The 22,775-nt window shown below is 37.2% G+C and overlaps 2 protein-coding genes across 31 annotated transcripts in view; both read left to right on the forward strand.

The window, feature by feature from the left end:
* Window positions 1–22,775, forward strand: part of MAP4K3 (mitogen-activated protein kinase kinase kinase kinase 3) — a 208,661-nt gene that overhangs the window by 180,619 nt on the left and 5,267 nt on the right. For 6 of the 18 annotated variants that reach the window (XM_070572834.1, XM_070572833.1, XM_070572829.1 and 3 more), the window contains 5 exons: window positions 2,991–3,059; window positions 3,139–3,231; window positions 6,203–6,273; window positions 8,661–8,716; window positions 9,640–11,058. In XM_070572834.1, the coding sequence (XP_070428935.1) occupies window positions 2,991–3,059; window positions 3,139–3,231; window positions 6,203–6,273; window positions 8,661–8,716; window positions 9,640–9,727 (377 nt within the window). In that variant the 3' untranslated portion in view covers window positions 9,728–11,058. Of the gene's footprint in view, window positions 1–2,990; window positions 3,060–3,138; window positions 3,232–6,177; window positions 6,274–6,511; window positions 6,559–8,660; window positions 8,717–9,639; window positions 11,059–11,533; window positions 11,599–13,142; window positions 13,203–22,775 lie in introns of those variants that run through there. The other 12 variants (XR_011526133.1, XR_011526128.1, XR_011526131.1 and 9 more) reach the window with 6 other exon arrangements.
* Window positions 15,124–22,775, forward strand: part of CDKL4 (cyclin dependent kinase like 4) — a 48,465-nt gene continuing 40,813 nt past the window's right edge. For 2 of the 13 annotated variants that reach the window (XM_070572841.1, XM_008541678.2), the window contains exon 1: window positions 15,124–15,473. The gene's annotated coding sequence lies outside the window, so the exon portion shown is untranslated. Of the gene's footprint in view, window positions 15,474–15,508; window positions 15,695–15,915; window positions 16,052–22,775 lie in introns of those variants that run through there. The other 11 variants (XM_070572842.1, XM_070572849.1, XM_070572851.1 and 8 more) reach the window with 9 other exon arrangements.

The following is a 22,775-nucleotide window of genomic DNA, read 5'->3' on the forward strand; positions in this document are numbered from 1 at the left end:
TACTATATCTCTCATTAGGCAAAAACAGTGCATAAAAATCTTGAAGAACTTATTAAACTAGAAAAATAGAAGGTCACTTGCTTTAAAGTAGCTAATTTGTTTAACACATTTAAAACATACCAGTGATTCCCAAACTTGAGTATGCGTTTGAATCACCTGGAGGCTTGTTAAAACACGTTGCTGGGCCCCACCCCCAGAGTTTTTCATTCAAGAGATGCGGAGTGGGGCCTGAGAGTTTTCATTTCTGTGAGTTCCCAGGTGATGTTGATGATGTTGATACAGGGACCACACTTTGAGAACCACACATATACACACACCTCAGGCTAATAGAAAAGCTGATTTAAATAAAAGGAAAAGCTGCGTTAAGTATAGTTTATTTTCCAGTATATGCTTGTAATTGATACACAGGTGCTACCCAGTAACTTTAATAAATTTTTTAATGGCTTGTACTTACAATACAAATTGTAAGTAAACAGCTACTTTTGAAGTATTTGAGGTTGCTTGAAAGTAACCCTTTCATGTAATCTGCTTCCTTAAATTTTGGTCTACATTGCCCAGTTGCCTAGCAGATTCTTCTTTCATAGCTAGTATCTTAGGAAATATTATCTCCAATTAATGAGCTTTTTACAGAAATTTGATTATAGTTTGAAACCTTTGGTTGTGCTGCTGCAATCAGTACACATTGGTAAAATTTGAGTTTCATGGTAAATAAATCTGATTGAATTTTCACACTTCAAAAAACATGACCTTAAAGGTCTTTTTAGCTTTATTTTTAAAGCACCATGTTAGTTTTGAAGCTCCTTTTGCTCTTTTCTCTTTGAAAATAATGTTGTACAACGTTTTACTCTAAAACAGACAATGGCCGTTTTAGAAGCTAATTCTTAAAAGTATTACAGAGACCCTTTGTCAGTCTTTGGCTACTTAGGGAAATGTAAAGGAACCAATTTGCCAAGAAATACTGATTAGTCAGGAGTTTGTTGGAAGCTTGGAAGAATGGCCAGAAAAGGACAGAGATTAAGAGACTGAGGTTTCTTGGCATTGAAAAAAAAATTATCACAAACACATTCACAAAAGCCTAGAGACAATTACATGGCTTGCTGAGACCCAGGAAACTTGAAACAGCTTTCCTTTAAGAAGACGTTTTTGAAGGAAAACATGGCCAGCCGTTGGCAACATTACATAGTTTCTCTTTGGCTCCCCCTAATTCTCTCTACCAAATTCTCCCTTAAACGCCCATCTTCCCTTTCATACAGCGGGTACACTCCTGCTTTCTAATCTCTTCCTCTCTGTTTAACAGGAAGGGATTCTTGGTTGATTAATATTTTGTCAGTAAATTTTAGTTAATGTCTTACTTCTCCCAAGCATTTTAAATTCTTTTCTTACTGATTGTTGAATGATGGCCCTCATTTCCTGACAAAAGAATTTTGTTGGGGGTGGGGGCAGCCCGGTGGTGGTGCATCGGTTAAGTTCACACATTCTGCTTCTCAGCTGCCCACCATTTGCTGGTTCAGATCCCGGGTGTGGACATGGCACCGCTTGGCAAAAGCCATGCTGTGGTAGGTGTCCCACATATAAAGTAGAGGAAGATGGGCATGGATGTTAGCTCAGGGCCAGTCTTCCTCTGCAAAAAGAGGAGGATTGGCAGTAGTTAGCTCAGGGTTAATCTTCCTCAAAAAAAAAAAAAAGAATTTTGTACAGCTGTGGGTACCTTCCTTCCAAGGAACCTTTGATTATATTTTCTTACTGTAATTCCTTATTACTAAGAATTAAATACAACAGATATAATTCCTCTAGTTTTGAGATGATGAGACAAAGGTAAAGTGAGAAAGTATGGTTAGGGTTTTGCATCAGATGAAATTATACGCCAGTGGTTTCCTGAACTCTGCTGCACATTAGAATCCATTTGGTAAGGTTTTAAAACCCGTGTTACTTCAATTGGCACACACATACCCAATTAAATAAGAATATGTAGGAGTGGCAGCTAGGCATCGGTATTTTTTAAAAATCTGTAGATGATTCCGATGTTCAGGAACTAATTGTTACAAGCAATTGATAAAACCTCATTTTCCTGGCTTTCTATATAGTCATGTTAGACTGGCCTCTTAATCCGAGGTAGATTGTATTGACGTGTTCAGATTCGTAATTTTCACCAGGTGTGTAAGAGCTGCAACGATCTAGTTGGCCTGCTTTGCCGAAGGCCTATTCTGTATCGTTCTAACAACCCTCGTTAGTTACAGAAGTACCAGGTCTAAAATATATTTGAAGGTCTAAAATACGGCAGTCCTTGGATGTCCTAAGGTTCTGAATACTATGGGAAGTAGAAAACAGGCGGGGTAGACTACACATCAGACCCACCTCCAGGAAATGTGAGACCAGAAATAAACGCCCATAGCTCAGCAATTGCAGTTTTGATGTTCATACAAAGCTTGGGATATCCTACTTTTCACTTCATGGAAAATCAAGTCATTTAAACATTTCAGTTTGTAAGAACTTTTGATAAACTATTAATAATGCCTCTGCATTTTGATAATACTTCACAGTTCTCAAAATGCTTCAATATTTTTTAACTCATTTGCACTCAAAGTAATTTGTGTGACTCTCATTCATTCATTCAGTGAATATTTATTGCATGTGCCTAGGCACTACCATATAGTGATATACAAAGCAGAGTCCCTCGCCTTCTGAGCTTAAAATTAGGAATCAGTCGTAACCATGATATAGAAGATTAGAGTTCTGACTTCACATATGAATAAGAATAATGACATCACCAATAGTAATGACAATAGCTAACACTCTGTTGAGCACCCACATAGTTTAGCACTTGCGTCAGAGTTTGAACCCAAGCAGCCTGGTTCAACCGCTGTGTATGTATAGCTAAAAATTTTTCTCCATTTCAAATCAATGATGTTGAGAGTTCTTTTTTTTTAAATGTCTCTATGCTCTAAATATTACTTTTTTCTGTAGGTTTATTGAGTTTCTTTGTGTTACAGATACCCCACAGACAAGTGTTACTCATGTAACCCAACTGGAGAGAGATACCATTCTTGTATGCTTGGACTGTAAGTTTTTATTTATAAACATCTTATTTTAATAAGAATTCTTTTATCTTAGTTTTTGAGTGAATTTTTTTCTCCCTAGGTTGTATAAAAATAGTAAATCTCCAGGGAAGATTAAAATCAAGCAGAAAATTGTCATCAGAACTCACCTTTGATTTCCAGATTGAATCAATAGGTAAGTTGGTTTTGTATTTCTTGTTTGATTGCATTATGAGCTGCTTAAAGTAATTTATCCAGTAATTCAAAATTATAAAAATATATTACTAAAGACTCATTTTTTAAACTATAGGATATAATGAGTATGAGGTCAATATCAGTCTTCACTTTTACATATTATCTAAAATAGTTTAAAGTCTTTTTGGTGTAGTCTGTAAATAATGTTATCTTCCTTAGACATTTGATTTTTTTAAAAAAAATTAAATACCATTTTTCATAGCATAGTTATGAATTTCTATTTCCTCCAGACTCCTGTAGAGTTTCCCTATGAGTACTTTAAATTTAGTACTTAATGTACTCCATTGTATTTTCGCTGTTGTAGCTGCTGACCATAGTGTTTTAAGGATATGGAATTTCCTTGCCATTCTTACATTGTGCTTAACAAGAGTTTTTTCTGAAAAAGGATTTTTTACACAACCAGTATTCTAAAATGATTACATTCAGGAAAAATAAGGTGAAATGGTCATAAATGAGATAGTGCTGAGGAAAATAAATGACAATTAATTTAGTATTTATACACAGGGTTTTTCAGGTGTCCTTTATTATTAAAGGATATTTATGTATATATGCTGGCAGAGGGTAGGGCCACAGGCAGATAGTTCATTTCACTCACTCCTGGTTCTATTTTTACTCTTTCCTCCAACTAGAATGCCTCTCTCCCAACAAGCAAATGCTGATGATAGCAAATAAGTCAGTTTTGAGGGACATTGGCTCAAGATGTTAAAATGGAATCCGTGCTTAAAAACACATAGCCAGGGTCAACAAAAACAAGTTGAACAACAGAAACTGGAAGTTGTATGCAGGACTGAAGCCAACAGATTTGCTGGGCTCCTGAGTGATAAAGCAGACTAAAAGTGCCCCACATGAGTTGGGGACCCAGAGCCAGGCCCTTGTTTGAGGTGCCTACTAATCAAGACTTCCCCCTGCATATGGCCTTGGGGTGTATACATATAGGTGATTTTTTTTCCACCCTTAAAAGAAGGGATAATCCCTATCCAATACAGACTGTTTCCAATTGTAGAGAGAGAAGAAATGCTGAACAAATCAGTGCTGAACACTGATACTAAAATCAAACAAGATTACTATAGAAGACAAAATTATCCAATCTCATTAAAATAGATTTTGAAAAATCTAAATACAGTACTAGCAAGTAGAATGCCACATCATCAAATAGTAGGCTTTGTCCCAGGAAAGCAAGGATATTCAGCATCAGAAAATTTATTTATGTAATATACCACATTAAAGATTTAAAGCAAAAAGTCATACAACTCTTCAGTAGATGCACAAAAGGCATTCAATAAAATCCAAGTCGTTCATGATTTAAAGAAAAAAACTTTTTAGCAAATTAGGAATAGAAGGAAATGTTCTTCACCTAGCAAAGCCTATTAAAAATATCCTATTTAATAGTCAAACTAATTCCCATTAATGTGGAGAACAAGAAAAGGGAACTATCACGATGAGAAAGAAAAATTGCTATGATTATCTACATAGAATATACAACTCTGTAAGTAAACTCCTAGAACCAATAAGAGAATTCAGAGTTTCTAGATATGAGTAACACAAATGAATAGCTTTCCTATATGCCAGTAATCATCTATGAAATTTTTAATAGGAAAAAGATCTCATTGACATGGCAATAAAATATGTAGGCATAAATACAATCAAAGTATGTTTAAGATCATTATCTAGGAAATTCCAAATTGTTATTTAGAAATATAAAAAAAGTTTTGAACAAACGAATAACTACACCATGTCCATAGATAAAAAGACTGAATTTGAGAAAGATATCAATTCTTCACAAATTAATTCAGTGTATTTACAATAAAAATCCCAATAAGGTGTTTTGTGCCACTTGATAAGCTGATCTTAAAATTCATATGAAAGAGCCAAAGGCCAAGAATAGTAAAATAAGTTTTGATAGCTGCTTGGCCAACTCCATATTGAAACTTACCATAAAGCCATAGTGATTCAGACAGTGTGGGATCAGCACAGGGATAAATAAATAGAAAAGCGGAACAGAAGGGAAGGCCCAGAAATAGACCTACATGTAAACAGAAATTTATAGTATCATATGTCAGTGAGGAAATGATGGACTATTCAACAGATGATGTTGATACAATTAGTTATCTGCAGGAAACAAAATTAGATGTCTTCCTCACTGAATACACACAAAAATATATATTAAATATGTAAATATAAAAAGCAAAACTCAGATTTTTAGAAGGTACATATACTTGTGTCCCAGTCATTCTATTTCTATGTATCTATCCCAGGGAAAATTTTACTTATGTATTCAAGAAGAGATACAAGAATGTTTATTGGAGGATTGTTTGTAATAAGAAAAGCTAGAAGTGATTTAAATGTTCATCATACCAAATGTATGAAAGTTGGAAAATGTTCAATATAAAGTTTATACTGATAATGTAAACTTACTTTGTAGTAACAGTAAAAACATGCATAAGAATGAGAAATACCAAATTTGTAGGTTATGTCAGGGAGGAAGGAGGGGCTGGAGTGGGACTGGAAGAGGGGTATAGAGGGATGCCGGCTGTTTTTGTTTTTATTTAAAACAAAAAGCAAATATGGCAGAAGGTGAGAATTTGAGTTGAATGGTAGATACATATGTGTTTTGATGCTATTCTCTTATTTTTTATATGATTGCAATATTTTATTTTAAAATATTGTCATTTCATCAAAACAAAAATTTTTATAACAAAAAAATTCTCAGTGAATTTTCTTTTTTCTTGCCAAAAAGATGAATAAGTTCTATCTAGTATTTTTTTAAGGTAAAGATGCCATGTAAATATGGAATGGTTGACATTAGTTATTAATTGAAATATTGCTATGCAAGGTAGAAAGAGGGATGGAATGATCCTTATCAGTTGAACTTTTGTGCTATTAACAGTAACTGAGCTGTTCTTGCCTGCTAGTTTGCCTCCAAGACAGTGTGCTAGCTTTCTGGAAACATGGAATGCAAGGTAGAAGTTTCAGATCTAATGAGGTAAGTAATCTTGTAAAAATTATATGTCCATTAAATAGTCATGAAACATTATCAAATTTCACATCAGACAGTTTTCTTTAACTTTGGAAAATTCCTAATTGCTACAAGGAATGCTTATTTGCTGACTTTATCAGTATTTACTATATTCAGTCTAGTGGTAAAATTGATAGCACATTATAGCCACCTCTCTCTCTCCTTTCACTCAAACAACTTCAGTGTGTATTTTATGTACTTCCAGATAATCACCCTTGTATTCATCAAAAGAGCTTCCTAATACTGCTAAAAGTGAGCCAACTATGATTTTCTTTCAACTTTCCCAGACCGTCACCTGGAACAAGAGTGCTGATGCTGGCTCTCTCTGTTTTGAGGCACCTTTTCTACTTTATATTTCAGAAATAATGACCAATGCAGGCTATACTTAAAGGGTGCTACATTTCTTTTGAAGCCACCTTGCCTCCTATTTCTGTTACCCTTATTCACTTAACATTTATAAGATTCTTTGCCCCTTTTCCCTTCACTTTTATTAACCTTATTCCTTTTTATTAACCTTTAGCTGTATCTCCTGAGTCCTTCCTGCCTTAATTTAACTCCAGGAATAATTTAACTCCAAGTCATGTGACATATTCGATTTAGTTTTACATTTACACCAGAAAGTGCCGGGGTTATAAACACAAACAAGACATGGTACTTGCCCCCTAGAATATTATAGGCAAGTAAAACCATCAAAAATTGTTTCAGTAACCGCAGGCCAGTCTCAATAGTGTGAGTTTTACTTGAGCGTTGGAGGGAAAGGAGAACCTTGTGTGCCTCAAGCAAGAAAATAGTGCATTTGTGTGCTAAACTGTCATTCATTAGGCTCAGAGCATTTCTTCTCACAGAGTAAACAGGACAGCAGAGTGATCGTGAGCATGGGTTCCAGAGTAGAGAGAGCCGCGTTCAAGGCTCAGCTCTGCTCTTACTAACTATGTGACCTTGGCATACCATTTAACTTCTGTTTATATTTTTTCGTCTGTGAATTGAGGATAACAAAATAGCACTTACTTCATAGGGTTGTTAAGATTAAATGACAGGAAGCATGTACTGTGCTTGGCATAATGCCTGGCCTATGGTAGTATTTAGGAGGGTTGTTACTAATATGTTTCCAGTAGTAATTCCCACACCAGAGCTCACTTCTCAGGAAGATGTTTTAAACTCACCTGAGGGAATCAAGCAGGGAGATAGAACAGTCAACAGCTAATAAACACTAGGCAGAGAAAGAAAGGCATTGTAGGCAGGATACAAGAGAGTGATTTAAAAAAGAAAGAAAAGTTCCCCCCAAAAAATCACGTGATTGTTCAGGGTCTTTTTCAGACTACGCAGGCTGCCCTTACTGAATACAGCCCCTCTAAAAATGTCACGTCCTTCTAGTAGACAAACCCCAAGAAATAGTGAGGGTCAGATGTGATGAGCCACAGTTACTGAAGTGAGCACATTGTATCCTTCAGGTGTGCTGGGTTACTAAAGAAGTTAAGAATCACTGATGTGTCCAGAATAGCTAATTATAGAGGTACCGATGGAATAAATCTAGTTTCAAAATCAAATTGTTTTTTAAGCCTACCAAATTTTGGGGAGAAGTTACTGCCATTATAAATTGGAATGTTTTACATTCAGTAAGCAATAAATAGTAGGTTTCTTTCTCCTGTAGACTTTTTCTTAACTCCCCAACTGGTAATTGGTGACACTGAGGACTTCTTGAAGGATATATGCCATCAGAAAATATTATTTCAGGAAACTGAGGAAGAAATGGGAAAGAGAATTATCTATTGAGCGCTTCCTTAGCTAGGCCTTATACCCACTGATACTTACAAGAACACTGCAAGCTAGATATTTTCTGTCCCATTTTGCAGAAGGCAAAACTGTTTCCAGCAAACGACATACCTTGTGCAGTGTCACAGCTGGAGCGTAAGTGGGAGAACTGGGATTCAAATTCAAGTCACAAGTTTGTCCCATCATAGCACACTGCAGCCTTTTAAGTAAAACGACCAAATCTAAGTGGTTTACTGCTGCAATAGCCTTGCTATGGGTGTTAACATAACAGACAAAAGATTTCTGATAAATAAAATGGACTAGGTGCTTTGCTTTGAAATTTTTCCCTTGAGGTCTATAATTTAACAAGTAAATGGTTTTCCTTCTCTCATATTTTATTATTAGTTCAAAATTAGCCACATTTTTCCTAAACTAACAAATTGATGCACCTGTGTGCTGGCTTAACAAATTAACAGTCATGCAGGGATCAATATTTCCATTTTAGGAATTATGTTTCTTGTCTATAGAGTCATAAATTAAATGCCCATGTAAAATTTCGTGCCTTTAATTTCAGAAGTTAAATCTATATTTTAATTGAACAGGTAACACAAGAAATTTCAGATAGCACAAGAATTTTCAGACTGCTTGGATCTGACAGGTATGAAAAGGGGTTGTACTAAATACTAATTGTGTTTTATAAATCTAGCATGAAACTGGTTTCTTTTTCAAGTGAATCGAAATTTCTACACTTATATATTCAACATTATATTTTTCACACTATGTTTTCACAAGTCAGAAAGTTATAAAGCCTTTGAGAATGTGCCTGATCTTCCAAGTAACAGGAATATATAGATTTGTCAATTTTGCATTAAACATACTATCTAAAAATATGATTTACAGCACAAGAAAGAGGAAATACCATATGCTAACAAACAGAAAACTTTGTGGTTTTAGTGCCAAATAGGATTTTTGAGTTCTATTCTGATTTACTTTCTGATTCTTCAACTAGATTGTTTCTAGAATTTCTAATAAGAATTAAATTCCCAGGGCCAGCCCAGTGGTGCAGCGCTTAAGTTCACAGGTTCTGCTTCTCAGCATCCCAGGGTTCGCTGGTTCCAATCCCAGGTGTGGACATGGCACCGCTTGGCAAAAGCCATGCTGTGGAAGCCGTCCCACGTATAAAATAAAGGAAGATGGACATAGATGTTAGCTCAGGGCCAGTCTTCCTCAGCAAAAAGAGGAAGATTGGCAGTAGTTAACTCAGGGCTAATCTTCCTCAAAAAAAAAAAAAAGAAGAAGAATTAAGTTCCCCCAAATTATTCTTAATACAGGTTTTCCCCCTTCTCACCCTTAGAACAACACTGACTTACAGATGGGAGGGGGCGGCAGGCAGCAAAATTACTCCCCAGAGCTGGAAAGGGCTTTTTAATCATAGCGATTTGCAAATGAATTCTGCCCACAAATCAAATAAGCAGCCTTTATAGAGGCATATAGTGAAAAATCAATGGAAAATTTTTTTGTTAACATTTGTTTTCACGAATAACTTTGTTTTATGTTTTTTTATTTGTTTATTACTTTTAGGGTCGTGGTTTTGGAAAGCAGGCCAACTGATAACCCCACAGCAAATAGCAATTTATACATCCTGGCAGGTCATGAAAACAGTTACTGAGAACAGTTACCTATAGAAAGAGAGAACACTACCACTGCAACACTGATGGATGCTTGAAGCTGTACAAAAGCTGCAGTGAGCTGGCTTCAGTTACTTGTAATTTATTGTGGCATGAGACAAGATGGGGAAAATTTTTGTTTTAAGTGGTATGGATATATTTAGCATATTGAACCACACAAGTGCTTAATTCATTGTTATGTAATCTTTGTACATATAGGCAGTATTTTTCTGTGAAACTTCATATTGCTGAAGACATACACTAAGAATTTATGTAGATAATGTACTTTTATGAGATGTACAAGTAAGTGTCTTATCTGTACAGATGTAAATGTTGATGAAAATGCAATTGGGGTTAATATTTTAAGAATTCTTTAGTATATTCTTGGGTGTGGCTATATTACGAAATGGGATGCTGGCAATGAAACTGTACCTTTAACACTATTGTATTTTTATTATATGTAATTTAGTAATATGAATATAAATCTTGTAACTTTTAACATTGTAATGGAGGCTGTAATCATTTTATAATCTTGTTTTTATTTAGTGCAAGTCCACTGGTGTTGATATTTGCACAGAGTGTTGCTATGTGATGTATTAAGTCACAAAAGTAAGCTGTGACGTTGTCAATATGCATTTGGCTCCGCAACATCTTTTTTAAATGTATTTGGATTGTTTTCTATGTGAAAAAAATCAATTAACCACCTGTTGTAGTAACTGGTCTTTTTATATCTAAGCAGAATCCTGTAAGATTGCTTGTTTGTGCTTAAAAACAATACCTTTGAAAACATTTTGAATCTCAGAATGGCGGTACCGTGATGTAACTCTGCAGTGGTTGTCTGAATTACAGTATGCACAAAGAAGAAACTAGCATTATTAAAGAGTCCGCACTAAGCATTTCATATAATCACATGGAAGAACCGTAACATTCCAGAGAGTGAAGTGGTTCAAATTTCTAGTGGAATTTTTACTTTTGTTGGCCTTACTTTATGATCATTTTCATATTTCTTTTGATTTAGATTATTAACACATGGCCAAAATAATTTAGTTACTACCTCATATAAACAATATAATGGTTACTACACATCACAGGAACTTAGTTTTGGTTAAAGTCATTTTTGATTGCTTTTTTCCAATGGAATATGTATATACCAAGTTTTAGCAAAATGCACACTTTGAACTCTTTTTTGGTATACGTTCTTTATATTTTAATGTGAGTATATACACTAAGAACAAACTAAATTGTGATTTATGGTCTTCATTTATTTTAATTGATAATGCTTTTAAATATGTTCCTGATTGTACATAGTGTAAAATAAACATATTTTTTAACATGTTGTTGTATAGTGGCTTGTCGTCTGGCTTAGTCTGTGTATAGTAAGACTAAAATATATTAAAGAGAAAAAATCTTTAATTATTCTGCATCAAATCCTTAAATACTCATTCTGGGGCCTCAGATCATGATATTTTTATTTGATCTGTCATCTCAGTTTTATAAAGGAGTATGTTCGCGCATTGAGAAAAGGGCATCTTTTGTAGACTCTTCAATGATCAGGAAGTCTTCCAGATCAGAAATGTCAATGAAACATTCATAGTCTTTGGTTAGAGCAGAGGTCAGCAAACTACATTCCTCAGCCCAGTCCTTCTTATCGCCTATTTTGTAAATAAAGTTTTATTGGAACACTGCACCATGTATTCATTTACATGTTGTCTGTGGCTGCTTTTGTGCTACAGTGTCAGAGTTGAGTGGTTGCGAGAAGAGTTTATAGTCCACAGAGCCTAAAATATTTACCATCTGACCCTTTCTAGAAAAAGTTTGCCAACTCCTGGGTTAGAGAAAGGAAGAGAGAGTGTTGGGGAATGCAGTGCTGGAGGTAAGGAAGGGAAAGATTAGGTGGGAAGAACTGGATTAGGGGTCAACAGGCACCATTTCTACTCTTGCTAATGTCACTGCCTGTCATTGTGACCTTAGATAATTTACTTGACTCTAGAACAGTTTCCTTATCTAGAAAGTTACTTCTGTGGGCTTTCCTGGTGGTATAGTATTAAAGTTTGCACACTCTGCTTTGGCGGCCCAGGTTCATGGGTTTCGATCCCAGGCACAGGCCTGTGCACTGCTTGTCAAGCCATGCTATGGCGGCATCCCACATACAAAGTAGAAGAAGATTGGCACAGATGTTAGGGCCAATCTTCCTCACCAAAAAAAAAAGTGACTTCTAAATCTTATAGATGTTAAGAATCATAGCAGTTGTGTCCATTTGTCACTTTTCCAAACAATACATTGGGAGTAATCTTAGTATTAATGACTGTTTTAAAAATACATCTTTGAGCCAGCACTGATGGTCTAGTGGTTAAAGTTTGGTGCTCTCACTGCTTCCGGGGCCTGGGTTCATTTCCTGGTTGGAGAATCGTACCACCCGTCTGTCACTTGCCGTGCTGTGGTAGAAGCTCACATAGAAGAACTAGAAGGGCTTGGAACTGGGATATACAAACATGCGCTGGGACTTCGGGGAGAAAAAAACCGAAAGGTTGGCAACAGATGTTAGCTCAGGACGAATCTTGCCCTGGAAAAAAAAAAAGATCACTCTTAAAAAAACACACATCTTTACTAGTATAACATTATCATCAATTTGTTGAAAAACAGACTCATAGAAAACATTTTTAAGAAATCAAGATTCTGTTCTTGGTATTTATGGACAAGATTGTTGATCCTTTTACTGGGCTGCCATACTTTTTCTAGTTTCCAAGTCCTATAAATTATATAAAGGGTCACATCTCAAAGGAAATTTAACCATCACATTTAACTGTCTAGCACTTAGGAGTATTTCCAGAAAATAAAGTATATAACTGGTTGTGTGTTACCGTGGGCTTTTTTAAAATACCCCCTGAATCAGCCTTTGGGGGAGGCCCAGTAATGTGTGTTTTTTATAAAGTTGTACAAATGATGCTGATGTGCAGCCCTGCATGGGAACCACTGGTCGACACTGAATTTAAATCAGTGGTTCTGAGTGTGGCCCATGGATCACATGCCTCAGAAAGAAGAATGACAAAAAATGCAGATTTTGATCCTCCACCCAGTAACTTGATTACAGAGCTTTATTCGCTCAAAGGAAGAGAGCCACTCACCTGTCGGAAACACTAGTTCATCTTCATTGAAGTTCAAGCCATCTATCTTACCTAGTTTCTTAACACTGGTGTTGAGAAGAATGAGATTGTTTTCTGGGCCTCTTGTCATCATTCAGCTTGCAAGTGTGTTGCCCATTTCAGTAAAGACCTGGAAATAAGGACATTATCAGTTTTCACCATTACTAGAAGATGAAAGTGTGTGCTATACAAAATAATGGGTAAACACTAAGAGTATTACTTGAGAGAATATAATAATAACAGTAAGTGCTCAATGTTTGTATCTGTGTACCAGGTGCTATTGTACATGCTTTACAGAGATTCTTCCAGTGAAGTCCCGGAACAGGCCAGTGAGGTAGGTAGTGTTAATGCCACTTTACAGGTGAAGTGACTGAGGCACACAAAGGTTAAATAACTTGCCCGGAAATAAAACTAGGATTTGAACCTAGGCACTTGGTTCAACAGAATACTCTTAACTACTATGCTAAACTCTGTATTACACAGAACACATGCAGTATCTCCACTGCCCTCCTAAAGACACTTTAGATTTTTCCCCCAGAAGTTGGATTTATTTTCTTCAGCAGTTGGATTTCAAATTCTGACTTCGTCTCTTGCAACAAGAGAAATTAACTTCCTGTCTTAATATTTTGCTTTGCCAAAAAGCATTTTCCATTTCAAAGTGTGTTGTATAAGAATAGAAGGACTTGCATAAAATTAACTTTATAGTTAAAGCTTACTAAATAAGTCTAGTCAAAACTCATTACAGGGGCGGCCCGGGCCCAGTGGTTAAGTTAGCGCTCCCGCCTCAGCCGCCCAGGGTTTCGCTGGTTCGGATCCTGAGTGCGGTAGTAGCATGCTTGTCAGGCTACGCTGAGGAGGCGGACCACGTGCCACGCTAGAAGGACCCACAACTAAAAAAAATATGCAACTATGTACTGGGGGGATTTGGGGAGAAAAAGCAGGAAAAAAAAAAACGATTGGCAACAGTTGTTAGCTCAGGTGCCAATCTTTAAAAAATAAAAAAAATTACAAAGATTTCCTTTTCTTTACTTTTGTGAGAGAATTATTTAACCAACATGTATTGATCATTTACAATGTATCCACGCACTTTACTGGCACGGGCGAAAAGACGGAAAAGGCATTATTCCCCAGTAGTCAAGGAGCACACTTGCACGAGTAAAGATAAATGTAAAGAAGGTACAAAAGGCTGTGCCTAATTCTACTTTGGGAAAAGGAAAGCCTTAGTGTTGATGAAGAGTTTAGCAAGTGCAGGAAAAAAAATCAGGGCAGGGAGCTGTAGGCTAGACTAAGACATATGTAAAAATGCCGGGTGTTCCAGGAATAGTGACGGGAAACAGCTGAGCTCAGGGGCTGTGGAGCGGAGCAACGGGCATGAAGCCTGAAAACAAGAATGGGCCTGATGGTGAAGAGCTGCTTAATGAGAGAAGTAGCTCTAGTAGTCAACACTTCCGGAAACTGCAGAGATCAAATACATGAGGATGAGAATAGGCCGTTGGGTTTATAGATAAGGTGATCACTTGTATTCTTGTCGAGAAAATTTTTTATAGCGTGATGAGGGCAGAAATGATACAGAAATGTGTGGAAGTGAGTTTAGATTTGAGTTTCTTGGGAGTATGTTTGGTCTTGAAGGAGAAGGAGATAAAGGTTGTTTCTGGTTTGTTTTCTAAAAATGGGAGGAGACTAGAGCAGATTTCTAAACGAAGGAAATGGAGAATTGAAGACACGAGACAGGCGAGTCATCTCTGAGGGAAGATGGGAGTATGGACATTCTAAATCTGGGCATGATGGGGAGGGAGCATTTTATTGATGTTAAATAAAAGTATGCATGTTCTCATTAACAACATATAGTTTGTATTTTTAAGTTAGTCTTGGGAACAAGAAAAGTAAGCTTTGGCAAAAATTATTTTTTCCAGTGTTAATACATTTACCGCCATATGGTACTCATCACAGTTTGCTTGACTTGCTTCCCCACTGGGTGACAAACATGTCTCTAGTTCTTAACCCAGATACTAGCACAATGTTTGCTGAATTATGAAAATGGCAGCGATGTACTCCAGCTGGTAGCTGCTTGTCACGGGAAAGCCTACAGAAGTTCGCTGAAGAGCTAGTTGGACAACAAAGCAGGACTAGACAGTAATGACTAGTAAGAGAGGATCTAACAAAGGTCCGAAGGTCTCCACCCAGCCAGGGAAACGGCCTAATTTCAACGTTTGTTTACGTGCGCTTAATTTTAGCGCTCTTGAGGAACAGGACTTAGTATAATCACAGTGGTAATGGGAAAGTAGTTCAATTGTTTCCTGCGCGCCTTCTTCAGGGCATCTTGGGTTCTCAGAGGAGAAACTGCTGCCACTCTGACGTTACGGGCTCGGCCCTAAGATCGTCCAGTGAGACCATGGGCCGGGGACTGCGGGCTTGGCGGGCGGCGCGGCCGGGGACACGCGCTCCGGAAGCAGCCCTGCCCCGCGTGGCCTGAGCGTCCGGTTGCCCGGGCGACGGCGCGGCGGGAGCGCGCGCGAGTTGCTGCGCCGCTGGCTGCCTCAGCAGAGCGACGCGCGCCGGAGTGGGGGCTGCTCGCGGCTGCGTCACGGTCGCCCCGGTCGGCGCCGTAAGTGACGCTGGCGGGGAGGGACTGGGTGGGCTGGGGTCGGCGCGGGGAATGATGGGGAGAGCAGTGGAGTCTGGAGGGAGGCTCCCAGATAAAGGAAAGTTCCCTGAGAGAAGGGGACCGGGCTGCCTTCCCCTTCAGTGGCCTTTGGAGGAACAGGCAGGAGGGAGGCCGAGGGTCTAGAGGCGTCATGTGGCTCCCGCGGCCACACGAGGCACCCGGTGCGGCTCCCTAGGGGCTGAGGGGGCGCGGGCCCGGGAGAGGGGCGGCGGCGGGGGAGCAGCGGGCGAGAGGGGCTGCGGCGGTGGCAGAGGAGGGAGCAAGGGGCGCATCCGCCCTTTGGGAGAGCCATGTGTGGCCGCGGAGCTGGCCTGTCATTAAATGAAGGGTCGAGAATAGAAGCCTGGAAATAAAGTGGATTATGCCCAACTTCCGGATCTGTTGTGTGTATACAGAACATGTGATGTTTTTAAGCAAAATTAGTTGCTTGGATTGTGTAAATTATATGGTCTTCTAGTTTCCTGGGGATATTTTAAATTAATCCAGTCGTGCTATCACCAAGACAAGTTTATAAACAGGTGTGTGTACTTTTGAAGCTCTGTAATTCAGTATTATGTTTATAAGACTGATGCAGAATGGTTTTATAGCTCGTTTTCCTGGTCAGTTTTATTAAATATAAATACATGTTTGGTTGCATTGGAAACAATAAAAACTACATAGCACATTGTGACTTTTAGCCTGTGGAATCCGTAACTGGTGTGGTCTGGTATTGAAAAGGTCTCCTTGCCCCCTTATTGCTAATGCCACTGTTTACACGAGTTTCCTAGAAACTTTTAGATTAGGAAATTAATGTGCTTTTTCACCCCGTTTTCTCTCCCTTTCTTGACTGTTTCCTTCTCAGTGTTTTCCTTAGGCTTGCTTGAGCCCTGAGGACCTGCTTTGTGATACACTCGTGGAAAATAATCTGCCTCCAAGTGTTTTCTCTGTTTCCGTGTGCATTCTTTTGTAAATCCTTAAGACTAAGGAAATTAAATAGAAATTTTTCAGAGAATTGAATGATCCACTCATGTATGTATCTGTCTGTCTGTCTGTCTGTATTCACCAGAGAGTCCAAGTCTATACCTGTTTTTGCCTTCATAGACAGAACTTTCGCTTAGCAGTCAAATATTTGGTAAATTCTGAAGTCAGGTGGCCCTGGAGCCAAGAAGTATATAACTTCAGATTGAAGGTCACTAATGACTATGAAAGATATTTTCAACTAATTGTATTTATTCCCTGCCAATAGCTATATCACTGTTTAATCTTGATTTCCTGCCTGGTACTGTATTAATAATCAAAATGGAATTATTGCCTTTGCGTAAGAAAGTTATGTGTTTAGTGGAAAGTTTAGAGAATAAAATTATGGTAGGACTTTGACAGGTTGAGCAGACAATGGGCTAATAATGCCAGTCACGTGTAATCAATCATGTGTCAAAAAGCGGGGGGCGAGTTGTTAACGCAGTGTGTGCCGCAGAGAAACAGCTTGCCTTTGGGGATTCGGGGAAGCTAAGCAGAAAAGACGTTTGAGCTGAACTGCGCAAGACAGAGAGGATTTCGGGGTCAGACCTTCCAAGCAGTGGTATAGGCAGAGACCTACAGACTTGAAAGTGTTGGGGGTAGAAACTGAGAAGCAATGTGGGAAGGGTACACTGGGACCAGGGTGCAAAGGACTGTAAATATCATACTACTGTTTGAACTTTACTCTGTGGCATTAAAGACCCTAAGAAATTTTTGAGGAAGGATGATATCTGATTATGTTAATGTTTGACAGAGATGTTTTTGGTGTAATGGCAGTAGATACGCAGAGAAAAAGGAGTTAAGACACTTTAACCCCCTATATATGGATTTTTTAAATAGCTCTATTTTGATATAATAATTTCAAACTTGCAAAAATAATACAGTGAACTCCCCTCCATCTGCGTTAATTGTTTACATTTTGCTCCATTTGTTTTATCATTTCTTTTCTGTCTCTTTATATATGCATCTTAATTTTTCTGTAAATTTGAAAGTAAATTGCAGACATCATGTCCCTTTGCCCTTAAATAGTTGAGTGTTTATTTCCTAAGAAGTAGGACGTTTTCTTACATAACCACCGTACAGATTACCAAAATCAGGAAACTTAATATCTAATCCATAGTCAATATGTATGTTTCTCAGTAGTATTCTTTATAGTTATTTTTTTCCCCATTCCAGGATCCAATTCAGGATCACACATTACATTGTGTTTGCATGTCCCTTTCGTCTCCTTCAATCTAGAACAGTTCTTTGACCTTTGTCTTTCATGATCTTGACTTTTTTTTAAGAAGACAGGACAGTTATTTGTAGAATGCCCCTCAACTTGGCTCTGTCTACTGTTTTCTCATGGTTAGATTCAAGTTTTGCATTTTTGGCAAGAATGCTGCAGAGGAGATGCTGTGTCCTCAGTGGCTCATTTGCCTTTTCTAGAAATTTCATGTAAATGGAATCATACATTATTTGGGGTTTTTTTCCTCTGGCTTCTTTCACATACCCTATGTTTTTGGTTTTGTTTGTATTTTTTTTAATGCCATCACATCGTGGTATGTATCAGCAGTTCATTTCTTTTTATTACTGAATAGTATTTCGTTGCATGGATTTTCATTCATCAGTTGATGGACATTTGGGTTGTTTTCAGTTTGGAGCTCTTATGAATAATCGTACTATGAATATTTGCATGCATGTCCTTGCATAGACATATTTGTTTATTTTTCTTGGGTGGATACTAAAGAGCGGAATTGCTGTTTATGTTTGTCTTTAACTTTTATGTTAAATTTATGTTTAACTTTTAAGACATTGCCAAATTGTTTTCCAGTGGGGCTGTGCCATTTTACATTCCCACCATTAATGAGTGAAGAAGTCCAGTTTTTACATACCTTTATCAGTACTTGGTATTGTCAGGCTTGCGGATTTTAGCTGTTCTGGTGGGTTTGTGGTGCTGTCCTACTGTGCTTTTAGTTTACATTTCCCTAGTAACTAATAGCATCCTTTCATGTGCTTATTAGACATTTGTGTATCTTTGGTGAAATGTCTATTCACATCTTTTGTCCATTTTTAAATTGGGTTGACTGATTTCCTATTGAGTTATTAAAGTGCTTTATGTATTCTGGATATAAATCTTTTATCAGATGTATGATTTGCTAATATTTTCTTCAGTCTGTGGCTTGTCTTTTCATTTTCTTAAATGAATAATTTTTTTTGAAGAGCAAAAGATTTCAACTTTGATGAATTCCATTTTATCAGTTTTTTCTTTTATGGATCATGCTTTTGGTGTCATATCTTAGAAATCTTTGCCTAACTGAAGTTACAGACATTTTTCTCCTATGTTTTTTTCTAGAAGTTATATCATTTTACCTCTTAAAATTTTGGTCTGTGACCCATTTTGATATATTGTATGAGGTGGCTATCTGAGTTTTTTGTTTTTATTTTTTGTTTTCTTGCGTGTGGAGATCCAATTGTCCTGGCATTGTTTGTTTAAAAGAATAGTCTTTAATATTCTTTCCTCACTGAATTGCCTTGGCATCATTGTCAAAATCAATTGACCATAAATAAAAGGGTTTACTTCTTGACTCTCTGTTCTGTTCCACTGATATATATATATATATATATATATATATATATATATATGTCTGTCCTTATGCCAAAACACATTTTCTTAATTTATACTTTATAGTAAATATTACATATATATTTTATATATATTATATATATAGTAAAATTTATACTTTATGGTAAAATTTGAAGTCAGGTAATGTAGGTCTTCCAAGTTTGTTCTTATTCCAAGTTGTTTTGGCTGTTCTGGGTCCTCTGCATTTCTATATAAATCTTAGGTGCATCTTGTCAATCTCTACCCCAAAAAAGCCTGTTGGGATTTTTATAGGGATTGAATTTAATGTATAGATGAATTTATGGAGAACTGACATCTTATTGAATTTTCCAATCCATGACCATGCATTTCTCTCCTTTTACTTAGAACTTCTTTAATTTCTCTCAGCAATGTTTTAATTTTCAGTGTATAGTCTTGAACTTCACTTGTTAAATTTATTCCTAAATATTTTATTCTTTGATGTTATTGTGAATGGAATTTTTTAAATTTCATTTTCAAATTGCTTGTTGCCAGTATCTAGAAATACGATTTATTATCGTATGTTGACTCTGAATCCTACTACATTGCAAATTTGTTCATTAGTTCGAGTAGTTTTGTGGGGGTTTTCCTGAGGAAGATTCACCCTGAGCCAACATCTGTTGCCAATCTTCTTCTTTTTTTTTTTTTTTCTCTTCTTCTCCCCAGAGCCCCTCAGTACATAGTTGTATAATCTAGTTGTGAGTCCGTCATACAGCATGGCCTGATGAGCGGTGCTAGGTCCACTCTCAGGATCCAAACCTGTGAAACCCTGGGCCACCAAAGCAGAGAGCACAAACTTAACCACTCGGCCCCGGGGCCAGCCCCTTTCTTGTGATTTCTTTGTCTGACTTTGTAACAGGGTAATATTGGCCTTATAGAATGAGTTGGAGAATGTTCCCTCCTCTTCTATTTTTAGAACAGTTTGTGAAGGATTGGTGTTCATTCTTCTTTGAGTGTTTGGTAGAATTTGCCTGTGAAGCCATCTGAGCCTGGGCTTTTCTTTGTGGGTAGATTTTTAATTACTAATTCAATTTCTTTATTTGTTATGAGTATAATCACATTTTCTACTTCTACTTGAGTCCGTTTGGTATTTTGTGTCTTTTTAGGTATTTGTTAACCAAATTGTCAAATTTGATTGCATAAAGTTGTTCATAATATTCTCTTTTAATCTTTTTAACTTCTGAAAGGTGCTCCTGATTTGGTAATCTTTGTCTCTTTTTTTCTTAGTCTAGCTAAAGGTTTATCAATTTTGTTAGTCTTTTTAAAGAATCAATTTTTTGTTTTATTGATTTTTTACTGTTGTTTTTCTGAAGAGGAGTCAGTCATTGAGCTTCTTGTTATTCCTTTGTATGTGAATAGTTCTCTTTCACTGTTTTCAAGATGTTTTCTTTGTCTTTGGTTTTCAGTAGGTTGGCTGTGATGCGTCTAGATATGGATCTCTTTGCATTCATCCTACTTGGAATTTATTCAGCGTCTTGAATCTGTAGATTGTTTTCCATTAAATTTGGAAAGTTTTTACCCATTATTTATTCAGATATTTTTTTCTGCCCCTTTCTCTCACTCATCTCTTTCCGGGAACCTCATTACATAAATGTTGGTCCTATTTATTTTGTTCCACAGGTCTCTGAGCCTCTGTTCATCTTCAGTCTTTTTTTTCTCTCTCTCATATTGGTCATTTTCTATTAATCTGTCTTGAGATTTAGTGATTCTTTCTTCTGCCACCTCAAATCTGCTGTTGAGTCCATCCAGTGGATTTTTCATTTCAATTGTATTTTTTGACTTTTAAAATTTCCATTTGGTTTTTCTTTGTCCTTTTCATTTGTCTGTTGAGATTCTCTATTTAGTGAGTCATTGTCCTCATATTTTCTTCTCTTTAAATTATAATTTGCTTTAATTATTTGAACATATTTATAATAGCTGCTTTGAAGTCATTGTCAACTAAATCCAACACCTGGATCCACTCAGAATCCTTTTTGTGTGTGTGTGTGTGTGTGACAAAGATTGTCACTGAGCTAACATCTGTGCCAATCTTCCTCTATTTCATGTGGGACACCGCCACAGCATGGCTTGACCAGTGGTGCTAGGTCCGCACCCGGGATCTGAACCTGTGATTACCAGGCTGCAGAAGTAGAGCGCACGATCTTAACCACTACGCCACCAGGCTGGCCCCTCAGAATCCATTTTTATTAACTTTATTATTTTTCCTGAGTATCAATCACACTTTCCTTTTTCTTATCATGTCTCATAAATTTTTTATTGAAAACTGGACATTTTAGATAATATAGCACTTCTGAATTCTGATTTTCTCCCCTGAGGGTTTTTTAATTAAAGTGTTGGTTTTTGTTTTTCCAATCTGCCTTTATTCCAGAATCTGGCTCCCTCCAAGTGTGTGGCTGCTGATGCCTCTGTTCAGTTTTTTGGGGGGGCGGTTAGCCTGGCTTTCTAGAAGTCACCACTACCTGCATAGTTTAGTGGTCACCAATAATTTGGGCAGTGGTAGTACTCAAGCACCTGTAGCCATAAGTCTTTCACCCTTTTCCAGGGGATCAGTGTGTGGGTTGGAGAGTACATTCAAAATTCAGTCAGTTTTCAAATCTACTTCAGCTTCAACTTTCCTCTAGGCCTTCTCAGGCCTTCCTCATGCATGCGCAAAGTTTTCCAGTTAGCCAGAGATGTGCGGGAAGCTAATCTAGTCCTTCTATGGTTCTTTCATTTCCAGGATCTCCCCATAAATTTCTGAATAGTCTACAGCTCACCCCAACTGGAACCACGTTCTCAAGCTTGCAGAGCTGGAAGTTTTTTCCCATTTGTTTTGTCCTGAATTTGTAAGAAGTTTACTGACAATATTGTCACAAGCTTTCAGCCTCTGAGCCATATCATACATATCCCGCCTGGGAGTAAGGCTGCTGGTTCATGGCCGGTCTTCACTGGTAATACTGCTACACCCATTGAGCTGGAGTGCAGGGGTAGAGGAAGGGTGGCAGCAGCCACAGACTCCCGTGTTCTCAAGTGGAGTTCTAGCACCTTTCATAAATAAATACTTCTCAGTTAAGTTTTTTGCCTTTGGTTGATTTCCACAGCCCTAAAATTGTTGTGGTTTTTTGTTTTTGTTTTACAATTTTGCCTAGTCTTATACTTGTGTTTTAGGAAGCAGATTTGCCAACCTCTTTACCATAGACAAAGTCTGACCCCTGGTGCTTTTTTCTGGTAATTTTTAGAAGAATAACTTTCTCCATTTCTTATATAGAAACCAGTCTAAATTTTCAGTCTCTAGTTGGGTAAACTCTATATTTCTAGGGAATTATCCATTTAATCTAAGTTTTCAAATTCATTTTCATAGATGCCTGCAAAGTAGTCTCATGATTAAAAAAAAGAAATTTTTCTGTGTTGATGGTTATTCCTTCTTGCCATTTCTTATTTTGCATATTTCTTTCTCCTTTTATCTTTGATTGAGTTAATGATTTGTCTATTTTAAATTTTTCAAGGCGTCATGATTTGGGTTTATTAATTAGACCTGTTTTTTGTATTCTCTTCTTTATTAATTTCTGCTTCAATTTTATTGTTTCCTTTCTTGTGCTTTCTTTTGATTTATTTTGTTCTTTTTCTAGATTTTTAAATTTTGC

The sequence above is a fragment of the Equus przewalskii genome, chromosome 14, assembly GCF_037783145.1.
Source record: "Equus przewalskii isolate Varuska chromosome 14, EquPr2, whole genome shotgun sequence".
Classification (NCBI taxonomy): domain Eukaryota; kingdom Metazoa; phylum Chordata; class Mammalia; order Perissodactyla; family Equidae; genus Equus; species Equus przewalskii.